Raw genomic sequence first — 21,159 nt, 5'->3', positions numbered from 1 at the left:
AGAGCCCTATTTGTCATAGACATTATAGCTGTTTCAACCTCCTTCTGTGTTATAGGCTCTTCAAGTCTCCTCCTGTCACTCTTTGCAATCATAGGGAATCCCACCACCACAAGAAATCCTTCCATCTCTGCTGATGAGGCTCCTGACTCAGAAAAATATAGCTGCTCATAAAACAGTCTAAAATCTTCCAGTATTGTGGTAGGGGGCCGGATTGGGGGTTGGTCCACTGCTTACCATGTCCGGACGACACAGGCACCAGGCGAAGCAAGGACGAGACAGAGGCAGAGTTCAGTTGTAACAGTTCCGTATTTTATTCGTCGTCCTCCTGACGACCACAACCACGCACAGCAGTTTACAGTTCTCCGTCTCCAGGCCCGGGTACCTGTACCTTTCCTCCAGTCGAAGTAACGTCCCTTGCGGATCTTTCGCTGGGGCTGTCCTAGACCAATCTACCGCCAGCGTTTCACCTTCCCGAGGTCGTCGTCCAAACGGTACCCCCGGGGCCTCCTGCGGTCTGTTGGGTCAGGGTCACCCCCCTGACTGTCTCTTTCCTGTCAGTCCCCTCGCCGAGCTCTTCGCTGTTCTCCGTCTTCTGCCAAGCTCCTCCCGGGACTAACCTGCCTGGAACCTCAACCAGTCCTATTTATCCCCTCTCTCACTGGGAATTTCCCTCCTGGGTTCCTATCTCCCCGCCCCCCATGACTAAGCAGTTTCTATAGCCATAAGCTGATGTTAAGTCCCGAACTACACTCCCCCCTGCCATCTTGTGGTCAAATCTCGGTACTGCACTCCCTTTTCTGTCTTTCCCTGCTGTTACCTTTCTGTCATTGCCAATCCCTGTCTACAGTGCACACATCGTCCCCTCCTACTTCCAGTCGTCTGTCCGTCAAGTCACCTTCCCCACAGTATATCCTCCATGTCTACCACCTCCGTCCCCTCTTCCGCCTTCAGCTTACATATAAATGAGGATTCCCTCTGTGCTGCCATCACTACTGATCACAAATGCCCCACCCTTTCACCCTCATCGTAGAATCGTGCCTTCTGGAAAGCTCTTTTCCTCTCTACTTTCTTTATATATAGTTCTTTGACTCCCTCCTGAGCTTTCTTGAGCCCATTCTGACTCTCCACTGACGGGTTCACTATCAGCTCCCTTTCTAAAGCCTCCATCACTGCCCTGTCTTCCAATCTAGTTTTAGACTTACATTTAGAAATTTCTCAAAACAGAAGACCCCGCAAATATGCTTTCATGGCATCCCACACCACTCGCCTGTCAGCACTACCTTCACTCATCTCCCAATATTCGTCTAACTCCCCCTTCTATATTAATATGTTCCAACCATAGTGGATGGAGTCTCCACCCACTCCCCTGTCTAGACCACCCCCGGACCTTTTAATAAGCAACTCCAGAGGTTTATGGTCCGAGATCACTCTCGGAAGATATTCCACTCTACAAATCAATTGTGTCAACAATTCATTACCTAATGCCATATCAATTCACAAGAGAGATCCATGAGTAGCAGAGTAGCAGGAATAACACATCACATCCTCATTCTTTACCCTCCACAGGTCTACCATGCCAAGCTCTTTCACATAGTTACCAAATGATGTCAATTTCCGGCCACCCTCTCTACCCTGTTTATGTCTATCTCATCCCTCATTCATCACATTATTAAAATCGCCAATAATTAATAACGGTAGACCCACATCCCTTTTGTACAGCTCTATCACCTCCTGGATCTTCTTCCCCAAGTAAGGAGGTGGTATGTACCATGGCCACCATACATAATAATTCAAAAAGTTTACAGATTACAAAAACGTATTGGCCTTTACTGTCGACATGGCCTCAAAGGGTGTGGACGCTCCTACCAGCAATGAGACCCCCCCCCGGCATACAAGTATGTGGCGTGAAATCCCCTCCCAATAATCTTCTCTTCAACACCTCCACCTTCTCCTTAATCAAATGTGTCTCTTGAAGGCATATATCACATCCGGTCCCTGCTTCCTAATATAGTCCATAATCGCTGCTGTTTGTGTTTCATCAGACAATCCCCTCACATTCCAATTAAGAATTTTAATCTTATCACCCCCCCATATTTCCCTATACCTTCCCAATCCTGTAGAGAACAGTACTTCTCTCAAGAACCCCTAGAACCAATCCATAGCCTGTACAGCCCCCCCCCCCCCCGCTGTTGATGAACATAATAAACCATTACTAAAGACTCCCAATGTTTCTCCCCTCTAAACCAGAGAGTGGGCTACTCTATACCTAGCAATCTCACAAACGTTATCTCACAACCGTGAATTATTTTCAATCCCTCCATTTCTCCTCCGCATATGTGAGCTATCATCTACAGTCCCTCCATTATCCATAATAACTAGAACGCAGGAACAAAAAGGCTCTGTATAACACCATCCATCTTCTCTTCTTTACAAGTATACAGCCCGCCAAGTCTCTCAGCGCGTCTTCTCACTTCACCCTTCTTTACCAGCTCTGATCCTTTTCTCGTTCAAGTCCAGCCACTTGGTGGCCTCCTCCAGAGTTGGAAAAAAATTAAGAGATCCCAGGACCACAACCCTGAGCTTAACAGGATACAGAGTAGAATACGCCAGTTCCATATCTCTCAACCTATTCTTCACCCCACTATACCGCATTCTTTGCCTTTCAACCTCAGCTGAGTAGTCGGGGTATATGGACCCTGTTTGGCCGTTAACATTCATATCCTTAGCCGTTCTTGCCTTCCGTAGGATAATGTCTCTATCCCTTTAATTAAGGATCCTGGCCAGGATGGTATGGGGGGGGGGGACCTGGAGGGAGGGGCCTCATGGGAACGCGATGTGCTCTCTCCACTGCAAACAGCTTGGTCATATTGTTGTCGCCAATTTTATTGCAGAGCCAGTCTTCAACAAATGCTGTAGGATCAGTCCCTTCTGCTTTTTCAGGGATGCCCACCAACTGCACATTGTTTTGCCTACAGCGGTTTTCTAGATCATCATTTTTATCAGCCAGAGTGGCACATCGCTGCAAGCATTGAGTGTGGGACTTCTGCAGCTTAGAAAGTTGGTCCTCCAGTGTGCTCACTCTATCTTCCAACACCCCCACTCTGGTATCAGCCTTGTTAATGGCTGCCTTCATATTGATCATTTCCTCCTTTATACCATCCACTCTCTTTGTAAGGGTAGTTAGTGCAGTTTTGCAAAACTTAACCAGATCGTATAGGTCTCTCATTGTGGGCTCCCCTACTACAGACTCCTCAGAAGTCTCCTGCACCATGATTTCCCGCTCCTGCCTTCTCTCCTCTCCCTCTGGCCCCTCCTTTACTGTGTAGTCCTCCAGATCTCTTCCATCCAATTTCTCTCCAGTCTCCTCCTCACTCCCTTCAGCTATCTTCTGTACTGCTCCATCCACCCATGCAAATCTTTCAAGTTTAGCAGCAATTTCAAGCCACTCTGTGTATGCTGCATTAGCTGCAACAGATTTCTCCACTGTAGATTTCATTTTTAGCTGGACGTTTACTTGAGGAGGTTTACAGGAGGAGCTATTATTCTAGTGCATGAGAGTCACCATAATCCCACCCAAAATACAATGGAACAGATTACTCGGAAAAACTCCTGACCAGATTCTTTCAGCAGTACAGTTCAACATCAGCTCCTAATTATAATCTCATTTAGACATTTAGATACCTCTAGGGTTCAAGAAAACTCTTCCATTTCCTCTACAGCATTCCTGGCATTGAGTGACATCTTAACGTTGTTACACATGCAATCAATGATAACACCTACTTGTATAGACCGATGTGGTGACAGGAGAGCTCTGATACCCCCGGACTCCGACTGTTACCACAGTTATGGAGTAATTAGTCCCAGATATCAGGCTCTGGAGGGTGACATTTGTTGTGGGACTTGTCACAGATAAGGTAGCTGATGGATATATCCCGTAGCTTATATTATATGTCTTATTCACACCGGTCATATTTACTGGCTCCGACCAAGATAAGGTCAGGTTCTTTGTTGTAATTGTGATAGAGGACAACGTTCCAGGTGGTGTTGGATCTGCAGAAAAAAAGAGAAATACAGCGAGGTGAGAACACATCCAGCATCTGTATAATAAGGTAAAAGTTCTGGTAACAGAGGAGAATGGTGATATGAGGATTATAAAGAGTCATCATGACTTAAGGCATTAATAATATCACACCTAACTATAAAGACACCATACCGTGTGACTTAGTGTTAAACAACCACAGGATCAAGCAAAGATTTCATAACGAAATTGCAAATAAAGTTAAACCTATATTTATTTTTCAGCTTAGGCTGAGTGAAGCAAAAATCTGTGTCTACTATTCTACTCTCGATTTTCGAAAACCCTCCAGGTAGACTTTATAATCTGGGAACCTAAGCCTGCACCTTACACAGCGATCTGTACCAGTCCCAAATGCTTCTGATTGTGGGAGTTTGACCTTTTAGATTCCACAGTCTCTTAAAGTAAATATAAAAAAGTGATCAAAAACACATATGTACCATTAAAACTGTATCAAAAACTGCAGCCCTATCTGCAAAACATAAGGTGATGGCATCTGAACTAATGTGATCAATAGGTCTTAGAGCGGGTTGCGTTGGGGGAACTTAGCAAGTTTTCCTTGTCAACACCTTGAGCATTCACCAAGCAGCTCCTGAGGATAAAAGAAGCTACAGTGTCCCTCCATCCCTTAACAAGACTCTAGCCTTCTCCATCTCCTCCTAAATCGGCAATCCTAACAATTTACACCGTCAGTTATGCTGATCTCTGTCATAATATGAAGACACTGCTAAGTCTTACTTGAGCAGATCCTGATGATACTCACATGTGGCCTCAGTCACTGGAGCAGATGTCTGGCTGCAGCTCCCACTGACTGTCTGCACAGTGACATTATATTCTCTGCCTGGTAGTAATCCTGTGAAATTCACTTGTGGATCAGTAGTTTGTGTCGTCTTATTGATGGCTCCTGTTAGACTGACTGTATAATTATCCACTTTTCCTGCTGGTTTTATCCATGAGGCTCCAAGAACATCAACCGACTTGTAATTATTCATGGTGATATTGGAAACTTGTCCGGGAACTGAGAATAATAATATAAATTACAGACAGGTTAGTTATACAGCAGTTACTTCAAGAATAATATCTGTAATCGGATTGTGGCACAGTGAAGTCAGGAAAATAGCCAGGGTCAAGTCTAAGGTATCAGGCAGAGGCAAAAGGCAAAAAGAGAAGTCCCACAGTCCCAGGCCAAGGGCAAATAACCATCCAAAAGATTTTAATCAGAAAAGTTGCTAAATAAGCCAGGTCAGAAATCAGTATATTACATAGTAATAATTACATCAGGAGCAATAATACAGCACGACTGCTAAATGACTCAAGACCTAATTTGAATATACTCTATACTAAATAAATGGAGGAGCAGAAGATGACAATGGGAATTCGTCTGATCAATGTCCACACTGCCCAGCAGAAGAAGAGAACGTTGCTCTTAATGAATGAAGAGCTGGGTGGTGAAAAAATTTTATGCAAGTCCATAGGCCACAGGCCACATAAGTTGCATTTGCCATTAATCAAAAGGACTAACACCAAAAATACAATATAAATCCTATAAATAACATGGAGTCATAGGTCCACTAATATTAAATAGAGTATTTTATTAAAGTAAGGTATAGTGGAACAAAACATACAATACTAGTGAAAAATCGAAAGTGGAGACTCAAGTGCAAAAATGGGACACAGTCTACACACATTCGGTAAGAAGAGGCATCACTTTTACAAGTAGATGAAGGCAAGAATACATAGTCAAATGTTATAGTAATAGGAAACCAAGTAGCTAGCCCATAATTCCATGTGTGATACAGTATCTATAACCCCAATGAACATTTTGTGTGGGTTTCCTCAGGGAGTTATAAAACAGTGTGTTTAAACAACTGAAAAAGAAAGAGCGTAATAGGGTCTTACCCAAGTAGAGCTTGATATAAAATCAAATCATTATACTCACCTTAAATAGGGGAGATTCAGACATATAGAAGTAGTCAGCCTGCTGCACATCCAAAGGGCCACAACGTGACCACGAATCATCAGATTTCAAAGAGGAAAGTTTATGGATTAAACGTGTGCTGCTTGACAAATCACTCCTTCCAGATATTGCAAACTGTACTTTTATTTCCCAACGCGTTTCGAAGTTTATACTTCTTCCTCAGGGGATGACATGTACCAACATACATACATGTCATCCCCTGAGGAAGAAGTATAAACTTCGAAACGCGTTGGGAAATAAAAGTACAGTTTGCAATATCTGGAAGGAGTGATTTGTCAAGCAGCGCACGTTTAATCCATAAACTTTCCTCTTTGAAAACAGTGTGTTTGCAAGATATATATATATAATCTCTCTCATACTTCCCAGGTGACGTGTATTGTCCATGCACTGGCATCCACCCCGAACTGTGCATCACTACACTTTTTTTTTTATTTAAACATTTTTTTCCCCCCCCACTTTCACTATTCTTGATAGTCCCCTTAAGGAACCTGAACCTGTGATCATCCTTGTTCTATACACAGCAGTACTACAGTACTGTTGTGTATAGCGAAAATCACAGTCTCACATGAACGTCAGCCAGTAGCTGGCATACACTAGAGTGCTGTCATAGTAGGTACAGGAGCCTTCAGAAGACCCCCCAGCCATCATGGCAACCCACTGGCACCACACAATCGTTTCACAGGAGCACCGATGATCACAAGTCTCCACCCGCAGCTGTAGAGGCAGACTGAATATCACAGCCATCATCTCCCGGGAAGGATGGTGGCATAGTTCAGTCAGGGAGTCAGCATAACGTAACTGTACGTCACATGTCGGTAAAGGAATAAGGGCCAACACATTAAATAAAAGAAAAGTACGTTTATCTATAATATGTCATTTTATGTATCAGGGAGCTATACAGTCAACTCATAAGTCACATTAAAGTGATTCCCTTTATCGTCACCTGTGCAGGTCGTATTAGACACTGGGTCAGATTCAGTGATGTTATCGGCAGCTCTTGTATAGACCATGAATGTGTATGTTTCTCCCGGTGTCAGATTCATTATTGTCGCTGATTCACTTGTCACTATTGTATTATTCTCTATTGTGGCTGATGAGGTGACATTGGTCTGGACTCTGTAGGTGTAAGACGTCTGATACTCATCAGGTTTACTCCACGTCAGAGACACAGAATATGAGGTCACAGCGCCGATCTGCAGAGATTTCACCGATATCGGTTCTGAAATAAAAGGAATATAATCAGTGGATACAGGATGAGAGAGCAGCATGTTGTATTATCCTATGGCAACCACTGCTCAAAACATAAGATCCAGAGTTGTAGTCTGAATCTGGCCAACAGATATCAGGACCATGAAAGTTAGATGAACTTGACTATCTAAAGAAGGCCACAAATATTTGATGGCTGTTGACCGGACGATGCTCGATGAGTGTGGACGACTTTAATCTAACCTGTATGGGGGATTTAAGGTGTTAACCCCTTCACCCCGAAGTCTGCTTTCACCTTCCTGACTAGGCCAATTTTTTTTTCAATTCTGACCACTGTCACTTTAGGAGGACATAACTATGGAACGCTTCAATGGATCCCACTGATTCGGAGACTGCTTTTTTTGTGACATATTGTACTTCATGATGGTGGTAAAATTCCCTTGACTTGCGTTTATTTGTGGAAAAAAAATGAAAATTTGGCAAAAATTTTGAAATTTTTCATTTTTCAAACATTTAATTTTTATGTCCTTAAATCAGAGAGATATGTCACACAAACTAGTTAATAAATAATATTTCCCACATGTGTAATTTACACCAGCATAATTTTTAAAACTTTTTTTAAATTAGGACGTTAAGGGTTAAAGATTGACCAGTGATTTCTCATTTTTACAACAACATATACAAAACTATTTTTTTTTAGGGTCCACATCACATTTGAAGTGACTTTGGGGGCCTATATGACAGAAAATACCTAAAAGTGACACTATTCTAAAAACGGCACCCCTCAAGGTGCTGAAAACCACATTCAAGAAGTTTATCAACCTTTCAGGCACTTCACAGGAATTTATGGAATGTGAAAAGAAAAAATAAACATAACATTTTTTCACAAAAATTCTCCTTTAAACCCAATATTTTTTATTTTCATAAGGTTAACTGGAGAAATTGCACCATAACGCAGAATGAAGAAATCAACAGAATGTGAAGAATTGGTTTTATTTTTTACACCGTCGGTGCGATTACAGCGATACCAGATTTATGTCTACGATTTAACTCTACGATTCTATGATTCTATGTCGGGCTTTTATGTTTAATTTATGCTTTTTATTGCAAAAAATAGTTTTCACATCCCCATATTTTGAGAACTATATTTCAACAGAGTCATCTGAGGACTTGTTTTTTGCGGGACGAGCTGACACTTTTATTAGTATCATTTTCGGGCACATGACATTTTTCGATCGCTTTCTATTCTGATTTTTGGATGGCAGAATGAACAAAAACCAGCAATTTAAGATTTGTTTTATGTCGTTCCGCATCTGGTAAAATTGATGAGGCTTTATTCTTCGGGTCAGTACGATTACAGCAATACCCAATTCATATTTTTTTATGTTTTGGAGCTTATACACAAAAATTATTTTATAAAAGAAAATAATTTTTTCATTGCTTTATTCCGAGAGCTATATATTTTTTATTTTTCTGCTCATGGAGCTGGACGGGGGCTTGTTTTTTTTCCGGACTAAGATGACATTTTCAGCGGGACCATTTTTATTTACATTCGTCTTTATGATCACATTTAATTGCACTTTTTGTTCATCAGTATGATTAATAAAAAACGAGGCACAAAACAATGCTTTTTTTTTTTTTACGGTGTTCACTGAAGGGGTTAACTAGTGCAGCAGGTTTTTTAGAGCGGGTCGTTATGTTATGGATGCGGCAATACCAAACGTGTACTTTTTCTGTTTATTTTTTATTTTCTTTATTTGGGGTTTTTTTTTTTTAAATATTTTTACACTTAATTTTTTTTTTACATTGTCATTATTCACTATGAGATCGCTGATCTGATGCTCTGCAATGCAGCACATTGGAGCAGCATCTAAAAGACAGGGAAGAAGGCATGTCAGCGCAAAAGCTACCTTCCCTGCAGGACCCTTAAAGATCCCACGGCCATCTTGGGGCCAACGGGTCTCAATGGAGACCATCAAAACAACGCGATCGCATTGCGTTGTTCTGATGGGAGCACACAGGGAGCCCCCTCCCTGCGATCTCCTCAATGTCGCAGTCACTATTGACAGTAGAGGTTAGACGCCCGTGATCGGTGCTAGCACACTGATCGAGGACGTTGCTGCATGGTGTCAGCTCTCATACAGACCTGATACCCGCACCCGATCACCGTGGCGCTCAGCATGAGGCTACGTGATTGCGACGCCGTACATATACTGCTGTTTGCAGGAATGCAGCGGAATGCAGCTACTGCAGAGCTGTATATGTACGGCACATGTTGGGTAGGGATTAAAGTGAGTCTCTCACACCTAAAATTTCAACGAACCGACCAGTGCAGTCATACAGGGGTTTAACGCCTATAAAATTGCCTGTACTATAGATTTTACTGCTTTTGTTGTCCAGAATAACAGTTCAACATGTAAATCTCAGTGCACCCTTGGTGTAGCCAAAAACTCAGTGCACCGTTCTGCCGCCACAATTATTAAGGGGCGCACTACAGTCCTTAGCGTGATTTACAGTCAATAACATAGTAACATAGTTATTAAGGATGAAGGAAGACTTTAAGTCCATCTAGTTCAACCCATATCCTATCCTAACATGCCCTAACATGTTGATCCAGAGGAGCTCTCTTGCCCACAGTGAGTGTTGCTGTAAATGTAACGCATATTTGTGCTGACACTCTTTGGAGACCCATCTTTTCAGTATTGCGAGAGGCTGTTACAGTTATGACCAAGGAAGGAGAGTGCATGCACTATGTGTATGTGCGCCACTGAGCTCCCCTCCAGGATCACCAGTGCACTGTTCAGATGAGGCAGTGCTTGCTTTGGGTAAGCAAAAGCTGTCAATCAAGCTGAGGGGGGCAGCATGAAGCATGCTAACTGAGGGAGCAGAATGCTGCACAGAGCTCTTAGCCACATCAAAAGTGCATTGAGAAGCCCAGACTTACATATTAAATGTTTTTTCTTTTTTTTCAGTATAGTAAAAGCTGTGAAAATGATAATACAGGAATGATTTTTTTTTTTTTTATAAGGGTCAAGGACCCTATATGACTGCACTGGCAGTTTAAGTGGAGTTTTGGGGGTGACACTCCCTTTAACTGTTGAATGAACAATAACGAGTCTGTAGGAAAAAAAAAACAACTTTCATACTCTTACTACAAAAGTGGATTTCATTTTTAGCTGAACGATTAAAGGTATTCTAATTTAAAAGTGGAAATCTTCTCCAAGTGTATGAGAGTCAGCTTGATCCCACCCAGAATACAATGGAGCCAATTACTCATAAAAAATATTTTTTTTATCTGTAACATTTCAAGGGGTGTCCCCTGGACTTTAACATTGATTGCCTATCCTTAGGAATAGTAGTCGCAGTCAGGTACTGCACATCCACCCCTTTACTGATTTGACTAGGGGCAGATATGCATTATCCAGCCACAGCCACAATATAGTTGGTGGAGCTGTGCAGTTCCGTAACTAAGCAGTCCCCGGGATCAGCTGATTGAAGTGGGTGCTGGGTGTCACAGACAACCCCTTTTATTATAAGCGCCTAGGTTTATTCAAAATAGTGCTTTTATTATAACTGTCAAATAATTTCCTCTGACATTGCTTTTCAAATATTCTCCTCATCTCCATTTTCTTTATAGCATTCCTGGCTTTGGGCGACATCTTTAGTCGCTACATGTGCAAACAATGATAACACCTACTTGTATAGCCCGATGTGGTGACAGGAGAGCTCTGATACCCCCGGACTCCGACTGTTACCACAGTTATGGAGTAATTAGTCCCAGATATCAGGCTCTGGAGGGTGACATTTGTTGTGGAACTTGTCACAGATAAGTTAGTTGATGGATATATCCCATAGCTTATATTATATGTCTTATTCACACCGGTCATATTTACTGGCTCCAACCAAGATAATGTCAGGTTCTTTGTTGTAATCATGATAAAGGATAACGTTCCAGGTGGAGTTGGATCTGCAAAAAAAGACAAATACAGAGAGGTGAGATCACATCCAGTATCTGTATATGGCTGGAGTCACATAAGCTTATAGCATTGGATGTGAAATGCTAAGCACACTAGGCTCGAACTCTGCTGCGAGAGTGAGCCAAGTGGTATTTTAATGAGTGCGGATTCACTCGCATGAGAGAATCGCAGCACAGGTGGGGAGGAGACGGAGAAAGAAATTTCTCCATCTCCTCTATTGCCAGCATATTGCACTGCACTCTGATGACATCGAAGTGCAGTCCGCTGTTTTGCACGCACCCATTGACTTGACTGAGTGTGCACCATGCCATATCTGAACGGCCCCATAGAATAAAACTGGCCTGAATGTTAGGAGATGGCTTCGTGTAAGCGAGCCCTAACAAGGTAATCGTGCCCTTAACAGAGGAGAATGGTGATATGAGGATTATAAGGAGCCATTACTGAGCAGATCCTGATGATACTCACATGTGGCCTCAGTCACTGGAGCAGATGTCTGGCTGCAGCTCCCACTGACTGTCTGCACAGTGACATTATATTCTCTGCCTGGTAGTAATCCTGTAAAATTCACTTGCATACTCGTAGTTTGTGTTATCTTATTGATGGCTCCTGTTACACTGACTGTATAATTATCCACTTTTCCTTCTGGTTTTATCCATGAGGCTCCAAGAACATCAACCGACTTGTAATTATTCATGGTGATATTGGAAACTTGTCCAGGAACTGAGAATAATATAAATCACAGGTTGGTTATACAGCAGTTACATCCGGTATAATATCAGTAATCGGCCTGCGGCAGTACGACATTTACATGCGTGCTATCCAGTGAATTGAGCAATAAGAATGAAAATCGTAGTTACTTACCGATAACGGTATTTCTCTGATCCCATGACGGCACCACGGAGAGAGAGATCCGACCTCAGGGACAGGAAACCTACAGGTGAAAAAGGCGGTACCCTCTCTCCCACATCAGTTGGTTTACAGAGCATTTACACAGAACTTTTCGCTGCAACTTAAATGGTTATAAAAAACCCAAAATTAATCAACTTAAGCTTAATAGAGGCACCACGTGGCTAAGTACTAAAGCTAATTAACTCACTGTAATGTGCACACCTGTGTGTGAAAGGGAGGGGATGTACGGGTGCCATCATGGGATCAGAGAAATACTGTTATCGGTAAGTAAGTACGATTTTCTCATTCCCCCATGACGGCACCACGGAGAGAATTACAAAGATTATACATCTAGGGAGGGACCACCGCCTCCAGAAACCTTTTCCCAAAGGTGAGATCTGAAGAGGAGGTGAAGTGTAGACGGTAATGTCTGAAAAATGTAGAGGGGGATGACCAAGTGGCAGCTCTACATATCTGATCTATTGAAGCGCCGGCTTTCTCCGCCAAGGATGACGCCACTGCCCTGGTTGAATGGGCCCTTACAGTTGGGTCGCCCTCCCAGGGTCGTGGGGTACTCGGTAACGGGCCCGACGAGCTTCAATAGGAGATGTCACGGCAGCTGGGACCCGGCCCATGGCCCTGGGCGCCCATTGTAAAAGGGGGAATGTTCAGTGTGCTTATGATGATTAGAATGAATGAGTCGTGACGCCACCTGTGGCGTTCGGCAATGAAGGTGTTAAGCTGACGCTGCAGACAGATCCTCTGGGACAGATGGTGTGGTACAGCAATGATGTTATAGCCCTCCACAGGCAGGGCTTTAGTCCCAGGGCAGAGTAGGTGAAGTGACACTTAGATGGTGTAGTGTCGGACGCAGAGGATGTAGCAGTGCCGGGCAGGTTGACGCAGGAATAAGTGGAGGACACCAGGGCATGTAGTTCCAAAGCTTTACTCACAGTCTGTTGTGGCACAAGAGCCCGCATCCATGCAGTGTCCTCCAGGTCAGGAGCTCAGCCAACTTCCAGGCAAGATGAAGTACTCCTTCCCAACACTCCGTCAACTTATGTGCCTTTTCTGAATGTCTCCCTCTTAGCGCCTTTAGTGAAGTACTCACAGTACTGAGTTACACTGGAGTTCCTCCTGTCAGATGTTCCTATGAACTCTACTTGTACGGCAGACAGCTGTAGCCTGCTTCGGGGACTCCTTACTACCTAGTCCCGGCTCTCGTACGTTGCTGTTGTGCCCCCAAGTCTGGTGTGGAAATAAAGTGGTGACTACTTCTATTCCTCCGGTGTCTGCTGCAGGACCTTTAGTATCCATACAACCTCGGGGACTGGACCCCGGCCTTGCGCTTAGAACTTGGGAAGGGTTCTCCTCTAACCCTAATCCTTAGTTCTCTTCTTCTCCTCACGTTCCGTACTAATCCTTTCCTTCTTATGGAGAGCAGGCTTTCTATCAAAGTTCCTTTCCTGTGCCAGCGGACCCAGGTCACTGAGGTCGGCTGCAGCACTTCCTTCATCCATCCTACTCAGGGGATCTTCTCTCCTCCTCTGACTCTGTCAGACTGACTAAATCCTAAACCCTTCCCACTCTTTTAGTGCAGACTAAACTCCACCCGCCTCCCAGCACGCTTTGTGTTCCAAGCAAGGAGCCACCAAAGGGTGCTTTGCTACACTACTATGTGTGGGATGCAGGTGTTGGAGCGTGGTCTGGTGTCTCCACCTTACCTGAATGGTGAAGTAACACACCTCAGGAGGAGTTGCAGTACCTCTGTGGCGACTGAACCCTCAGGGGCGCCACATGTCCTCTGGGATGGCCGCCCCACAAGAGGAGTAGGATAGGGTGATGGCCTCTCTTATCCATCTCGCCAGTGTGACCTTCGATGCTTTTTGCCCCTTCCGTGGACCCTGAAAGCAGACAAACAGAGTCCTATCCTTCCTAAACTCCCTTGTGGTTGTCAAGTATTGGACCAGGCACCTTTTTACATCTAAAGTGTGTAGTACCTCCTCTGTTTTAATTTTTGGGATTGGGACAGAAGGAGGGTAAGGAGATCTCCTAGGTCCAATGAAACTGTGAAAGCACTTTGGGGAGATAGGGTAATTCTCAGAACCGACCCAGCCTATCATCCAGTACTTGAGTGAAGGGTGAGTGGGCGGATAAAGCTTGCATATCACTAATGAGAATGGCCGAGGTTAAGGCTACGAGGAGGGAGGTCTTAAGGGATATTTTTAAGGGAGCCTCCGCTAGGGGTTCGAAGGGAGATTTGGTTAGTGCGTTTAGCACTAGGTTTAGATCCCAGGGGGGGGTGGTAGAGGGATCGGCCTGGATCTACTTGAGGCTCTAATGAATCTCATAACCCACCGATTTTTGGCTAAGTCATGGTTATACAAAGAACCCAAGGCCGCCACCTGTACTTTCAAGGTGTTGGTACCTTTCTGTAGGAATTCCAAGATTTTGTCTATTGGGATTTCCCCCGTTGGGTCGGAGCCTGATACTGACATGAATTTTTTCCATACTTTCCCATATGCCTTAGTGGTTACTGGCTTTCTACTTTGTAGTAGCGTGGATACCAAGATTGACAAGAAGCCCCTATTGCTTAGGAGTTCCCTCTCAAAAGCCAAGCGGTCATGTGTAAGTTTTTTATATGGGGGTGATACACTGGTCCCTGGGATAGAAGGTCTGGAGTTTCTGGTAGAACCCAGTGGTCTGTCATGGACATTCTTCTCAGCCAGGCGCACCATATTCTCCGACGCCAGAAGGGCGCTATTACCACTACCGTCGCTTTGTCCCCCCGTATTTTCCTCAGTACTAAGGGGATGAGAGATATTGGTGGGAAAGCATAAGCCAGATGATAATTCCAGGGTATCGTGAAGGCATCTAGAGCTACTGGGCACCCTCGAGGATCGATCGAGCAGAAGGTTTCCAACTTCCGGTTCTGACTGTTCCCAAATAAGCCTATTTCAGGCTTGCATCCGAGTTTCACAATTTGGTTGAAGACTAACTGGCTTAGTTCCCACTCCCCTTGTTTTAGGCGTGTTCTGCTTAAGTCCGCTGTTCGGTTTTCCGAACCTTTTATGTGGAGTGCTGTCAGAGATTCTAGATTTTGTTCTGCTAGGTGAAAGATGGATTTTGTTACCTCCATCAGTGCTCGAGACCTGGTGCCCCGACCCGGTCAGGATCGCTGGTGCATCGCTAAATGATCGCTAGTGAGCTGTCACACAGGCAGACCTCACAGCGATGCAGCAGCGACGCAGCGCACGATACTCACCTTTCACACACAGTGATCCTGACGTCCTCCCGCCCACCTCCACGCGTCGCTCGTCGGCGCCAGCAGGAAGCGGCCGACGAGAAATGGAGCCGGACATTCTCGCACGATCAGCGATGGACTGCGGGGGAGCCGGTCAGAGGTAAGTATCACACATAGCGATATCGCTAGCTATATCGCTATAATGTCACAAAATCGGTGACGTTATAGCGATATCGCTAGCGATATCGCTATGTGTAAAACCCCCTTAAGAGATCGTCCAGGTATGGGACTATCAGGATGTATTGCTCTCTTATGTGGGCCATTACTTCTGACATTATTTTTGTAAATACTCTTGGTGCAATAGCTAGCCTGAAGGGGAGGGCTCTGAACTGATAATGTTTTATCTCCCCCTGGATCGTCACCACCACCCTGAGGTATTTCCTGTGGTCTCTGTGAATAGGTACATGGTAATATGCATCTCTCAAGTCTAATACCGCCATGAAGCACGATGGGGGCAGCATTTTTATGCAAGATTTTATTGTCTTCATTTTGAAATGCTGAATTTCCAGGAACTTGTTCAGACATTTTAGATTTATGATTGCCCTGTATGTTCCATCTGGATTTTTGCGGAGAAAGAGAGGGGAGTAGAAGCCTTTGCCTCTGATCTGGTAGGGGACTTCTTGTAATACCTCTTTATCCCTTAGACTCGCGATTTCTTGTTGAAGAGCCAGCTGCTCATGTGATGTCTTTTGGAGCGTTATCACAAAAGAATTGTTTGGAAGGGTATTGAATTTCAGCCTTAGACCTTCCTTTATTATGCTCAATATCCACGAGCTCGCGGATATTTTTTCCCAGGCCTGGAGAAAGTAGGACAATCTTCCTCCAACCCGGGGAGTACCTTCATTGTGGCTTTTTGTTGGCGGGAGGTTTGTTAAACATAAAGCCTTTGTTTTTATTTCTTTATCCTCCCATCCTTCTTTGTTCCCTTTTGGGGGTCTTCGTCGTATGAATCTTCTGTTCCAATAAGGCCGTCTGTATGACTGACTAGGGAACCCGGGAAAGGACTTTTTCTTGTCCCCAGCCTTCTCCAAGATGTCTAGCGTTGGGCCAAATAAAAATTCCCCCTCGCACGGGATTGCGCACAATTTGGTTTTATATAACCCGTCTGTAACACCACAGTAAAACAAGGTGAACAGAAAATGCACACTTTTATAAAATTATTATAAACATAATTTTTACTATATCAAAAAGTATTTAAAAACATCAAATAAACAATAAGGCAACCTCGATTGTGGGACGACAAAAAAGGGCTAGTCACCCCAATACACGAATATCATATGTGCAACAGGTAAGAGACATTTATAGATTGCTAGCAATTAATGGCATAGATGCGCATTTTGAAATGATATTGTATCTATGCCATTAATTGCTAGCAATCTATAAATGTCTCTTACCTGTTGCACATATGATATTCGTGTATTGGGGTGACTAGCCCTTTTTTGTTGTCCCACAATCGAGGTTGCCTTATTGTTTATTTGATGTTTTTAAATACTTTTTGATATAGTAAAAATTAAGTTTATAATAATTTTATAAAAGTGTGCATTTTCTGTTCACCTTGTTTAACTGTGGTGTTACAGATGGGTTATATATGGCACATTGTAGGAGATTTGGATCTCAGGTTGATTAAAAAACACTTTGGTTTTAGTCTGCAAGTCTCCTGGACAGCATTTTAGCCATAAGGCGCGTCTTGCAGCATTTGAGAAGGAGGCTGCTCTGGCTGCCAACCTAGTCGAGTCTACTGACGCATCCGCCAGGAAAGCTGCTGCTCCCTTCATTACGGAAACTGATCTTTGCATTGTTTCACTTGAGACTTTCCTTTTATTTGAGAATCTAAGTGATCCAACCAGACCATTAGGGCGCGTGGCTGGCTTTAGTCCACCTCCTGCCGCTTCCCAAGCATTTTTTAAAAAAGTTTCTGCTTTTTTATCCATTGGGTCCTTTAAGGTGCCTATGTCCTCGAAGGGCAGGGCAAATTTTTTTAGAAGCTTTTGCGACCGCTACGTCTAGTTTAGGTGATTTACTCCATAGGGAGCAGGCTGGGTCGTCAAAGGGGTATTTCCTCTTGAGTGTTAGGAGGACTTTTTTGTCTGGCTTTTTCCACTCTCGCTTAATTAGGGAGTGGATTTTCTCATTTATCGGGAAAGCCCTCGGTTTTTTTTGTTCTAGTCCACTGAACATTAGATCTTGGGCCGTTTTCTTAGGGAGTTCGTCTACCAGCTCCATAGTTGTCCTCACGACTTTTACCACGGCGTCCGTTTCCTCAATAGGGAAGCAGCTGCGTCCCCCTTCTGAGGGTGATGAGGAGGATTGGGAGGATGATGAATTACTTGAGTCAGATATTTCACTTCCTGACTCGCTAACACTGGACTCTGGAGACCTATGCCTGGATCTACGTTTTTCCTATGAGGTTTTCACGCCCTTTAGGGCGTCTTCGACCTGGGTCCTTATCAGTGTTTTGAGGTCTGAAGCAAACCTCGGGGATTCCTCCTGGATTGTCTGTTCTATGCACGCCTCACAGAGCTTTTTCTCCCACGTAGAGTGTAGCTCCTCCGTGCATAAGGCACATACCGTGTGTTTAGATTTAGTTGTGTATTTACGCCCCTGAAAGAAATTAATAACCGCACATTAGCGAGCTGACTTTCACGGAGATCACTCACCCTCCTTGTGGAACGAGAGATACCATAGAATCATAGAATTGTAGAGTTGGAAGGGACCTCCTGGGCCATCTGGTCCAACCCCCTGCTCAAAGCAGGATTCGCTAAATCATCCCAGTCAGATGTCTGTCCAGCCTCTGTTTGAAGACTTCCATTGAAGGAGAACTCACCACTTCTCGTGGCAGCCTGTTCCACTCATTGATCACTCTAACTGTCAAAAAGTTTTTTCTAATATCTAATCTGTGTCTCCTCCCATTCAGTTTCATCCCATTGCTTCTAGTCTTTCCTTGTGCAAATGAGAATAAAGTTGATCCTTCTACAATGTGACAGCCCTTTAGATATTTGTAGACAGCTATTAAGTCTCCTCTCAGTCTTCTCTTTTGCAAACTAAACATTCCCAAATCCTGCAACCTTTCCTCATAAGACAGGGTTTGCAGACCGGTCACCATTCTGGTCGCTCTTTTCTGAACTTGCTCCAGTTTGTTGATGTCTTTTTTAAAATGTGGTGCCCAAAATTGGACACAATATTCCAGATGAGGTCTGACCAAAGAGGAGTAGAGGGAAATAATGACTTCACGTGATCTAGACTGTATGCTTCTGTTAATACATCCTAGAATTGCATTTGCCTTTTTTGCTGCTGCATCACACTGTTGACTCATATTCAGTCTGTGATCTATTAGTATACCCAAGTCTTTTTCACATGTGCTGTCACTTAGCCCTATTCCTCCCATTCTATATATGCTTTTTCCATTTTTATTGCCCAGATGTAGTACTTTGCATTTCTCCCTGTTAAAAACCATTCTGTTAGTTGCTGCCCACTTCTCCAGTTTATTTAAATCTTTTTGAATCCTCTCTCTCTCTTCTCTAGTATTAGCTATCCCTCCTAGCTTTGTGTCATCAGCAAATTTAATCAGTTTACCCTCAATTCCTTCATCTAAATCGTTGATAAAGATGTTGAACAATACAGGGCCCAGGACAGAGCCCTGTGGTACCCCACTTGAGACATTCTTCGAACTGGATGTGCAGCCATTTACGACCACTCTTTGGGTCCGATCACTAAGCCAGTTATGAATCCACCTAACAGTTGCCTTGTCCATTCCATACTTAATCATTTTTTCAATAAGGATTGTATGAGAGACTTTGTCAAATGCTTTGCTGAAGTCAAGATATACTATATCTACAGCATTTCCTTGATCCACCCAATCAGTGATACCGTCATAGAAGTAAATTAAGTTAGTCTGACATGACTTATTAGTTACAAACCCATGCTGACTCTGTTTAATCACTTCATTCTTATCCAGGTATTGACATACATGTTGTTTAATAATTTGTTCAAAGATCTTTCCTGGTATAGAAGTCAGACTCACCGGCCTATAGTTACCTGGGTCCACCTTCTTCCCCTTTTTGAAGATAGGAACAACATTTGCTCTTCTCCAGTCTTCTGGCACTTCTCCTGTTCTCCAAGAATTTTCAAAGATTATAGAGAGGGGTTCAAAAATTTCTTCTTCTACCGTCTCGGGCGTAGGGATTATGTCCACCGCTGAATCCACTTCTGGCTGTGCCGCCATGGTGGAGCTTCGCCGCGATCCTGAGTGACCGCTGCTGTGCTGCTGGGAGGAGGTGCGCTGGCGCTGTGAAAGCTGGCGCTGCTCCTGCGTTTGCCGCTGCCCCTGTTTCAGGGACTGCCGCCGCGTCTCCCTCTCCTTCTGTGGCTTGTCACCCATGGTGATTGCTCCTCTGCCCCTTTAGTGGGGTTTAAATATGACTTCTCTTTTTTTTTCCCCTCGGAGCGCGACGCCGCTTCCTCCCCCTCCCAGTGGTGCTCTGCATCCCCGCCGGAAGTGGCCGCCCGCGCATGCGCACTGCACACTTCCCAGCAGTGCACCGCGCCTCACCCTTCTCAGGGGACTGTGCTTTCTCCCGCCGCATGAGGAGGCCCTGTATTCCACGGCTCCCGGTGGCCGCCGCCACCCTCCGCTGACCGCCACTATACCCCGAGGAGGCACACACCCTCTCTTTTCCTTTTTTTTTTTTTCTCTGGATCGGCAGACTTGTCTTCCGTCTTTACTGCCTCTCCCACTCACCCTCAAGATCCGCCGACCCCGGTGGTGGTGCTTCGGGGAGGCAAGAGAATGGCCCCGACCCAGCCGAGGCAGGGAGCCCCACTGCCTGTTTACCGCACTGGTTCGGCCCCCGGCATCCCGCGTCGATCTGCAGGTACGTGCTGTAGGTTCCCCATCAGGGACAGGAAACCAACTGATGTGGGAGAGAGGTACCGCCTTTTTCACCTGTAGGTTTCCTGTCCCTGAGGGCGGATCCCTCTCTCCGTGGTGCCGTCATGGGGGGGGGGGGAAGAGAAAAATGTATTATTAGTGATTTACACCAGTCAGTAATGAGAATTGTTATTCCTCACTTGCACATTATATACATTTTTTCATTAATAAACTACAAGAGAATAGTAACTCAACACAAATATCAGAACATTAGTTATATAAATCAGCAATAGTTTACAGCAAGTCCATAATAACTCACAGTAATGCCAGCCATACATCTCCCATAGTCGCTGTTCAGCAGCTTCTCCTCCTGCTCCTCCATACACATGTACATTCAGATATTTTACCACTCTTTGCTAGTGTCATTGCCAACATCACAAATTCCAACCATGTCACGTTTGCTACTTTTTTATTAATAGGAAAACATTGAGCAATTTCATCTCGCTGGATCATCATTAAGTCCTAGCCTAACAAAATTTCCAGTTTCACCCTCCCTGTCCTCACCTGTGCAGGTCGTATTAGACACGGGGTCAGACTCAGTGATGTTATCAGCAGCTCTTGTATAGACCATGAATGTATATGTTTTTCCTGGTGTGAGATTCATTATCGTCGCTGATTCATTTGTCACTATTGTCTGATTTATCATTGTGGCTGAAGAGTTGAAAGTCTGGACTCTGTAGCTGTAAGATGTCTGATACTCATCAGGTTTACTCCACGTCAGAGATACAGAATATGAGGTCACAGCGCCAATTTGCAGAGATTTTACTGATATTGGTTCTGTAATAAAAAAAAAATTAAATTAGG

The 21,159-nt window shown here is 44.2% G+C and overlaps 1 protein-coding gene across 1 annotated transcript in view; it reads right to left on the bottom strand.

Moving 5' to 3' along the window:
* LOC141092401 (receptor-type tyrosine-protein phosphatase beta-like) overlaps positions 1-21,159 on the bottom strand; it is a 239,049-nt gene that overhangs the window by 110,804 nt on the left and 107,086 nt on the right. Inside the window, exons 13-18 of the mRNA XM_073578524.1 lie at positions 20,860-21,132; positions 11,702-11,956; positions 10,957-11,226; positions 6,997-7,272; positions 4,839-5,093; positions 3,781-4,050 (exon numbers count right to left, since the gene is read on the bottom strand). Coding sequence (XP_073434625.1) covers positions 3,781-4,050; positions 4,839-5,093; positions 6,997-7,272; positions 10,957-11,226; positions 11,702-11,956; positions 20,860-21,132 — 1,599 coding nt within the window. The remainder of the gene's footprint in view (positions 1-3,780; positions 4,051-4,838; positions 5,094-6,996; positions 7,273-10,956; positions 11,227-11,701; positions 11,957-20,859; positions 21,133-21,159) is intronic.

This window comes from Dendrobates tinctorius, unplaced genomic scaffold (assembly GCF_039654945.1).
Source record: "Dendrobates tinctorius isolate UK_male_01 unplaced genomic scaffold, ASM3965494v1 ptg000059l, whole genome shotgun sequence".
Taxonomy (NCBI): Eukaryota; Metazoa; Chordata; class Amphibia; order Anura; family Dendrobatidae; genus Dendrobates; species Dendrobates tinctorius.
The sequence above is the reverse complement of the archived record's forward strand: the minus strand, read 5'-3'. Positions and strand labels throughout refer to the sequence as shown.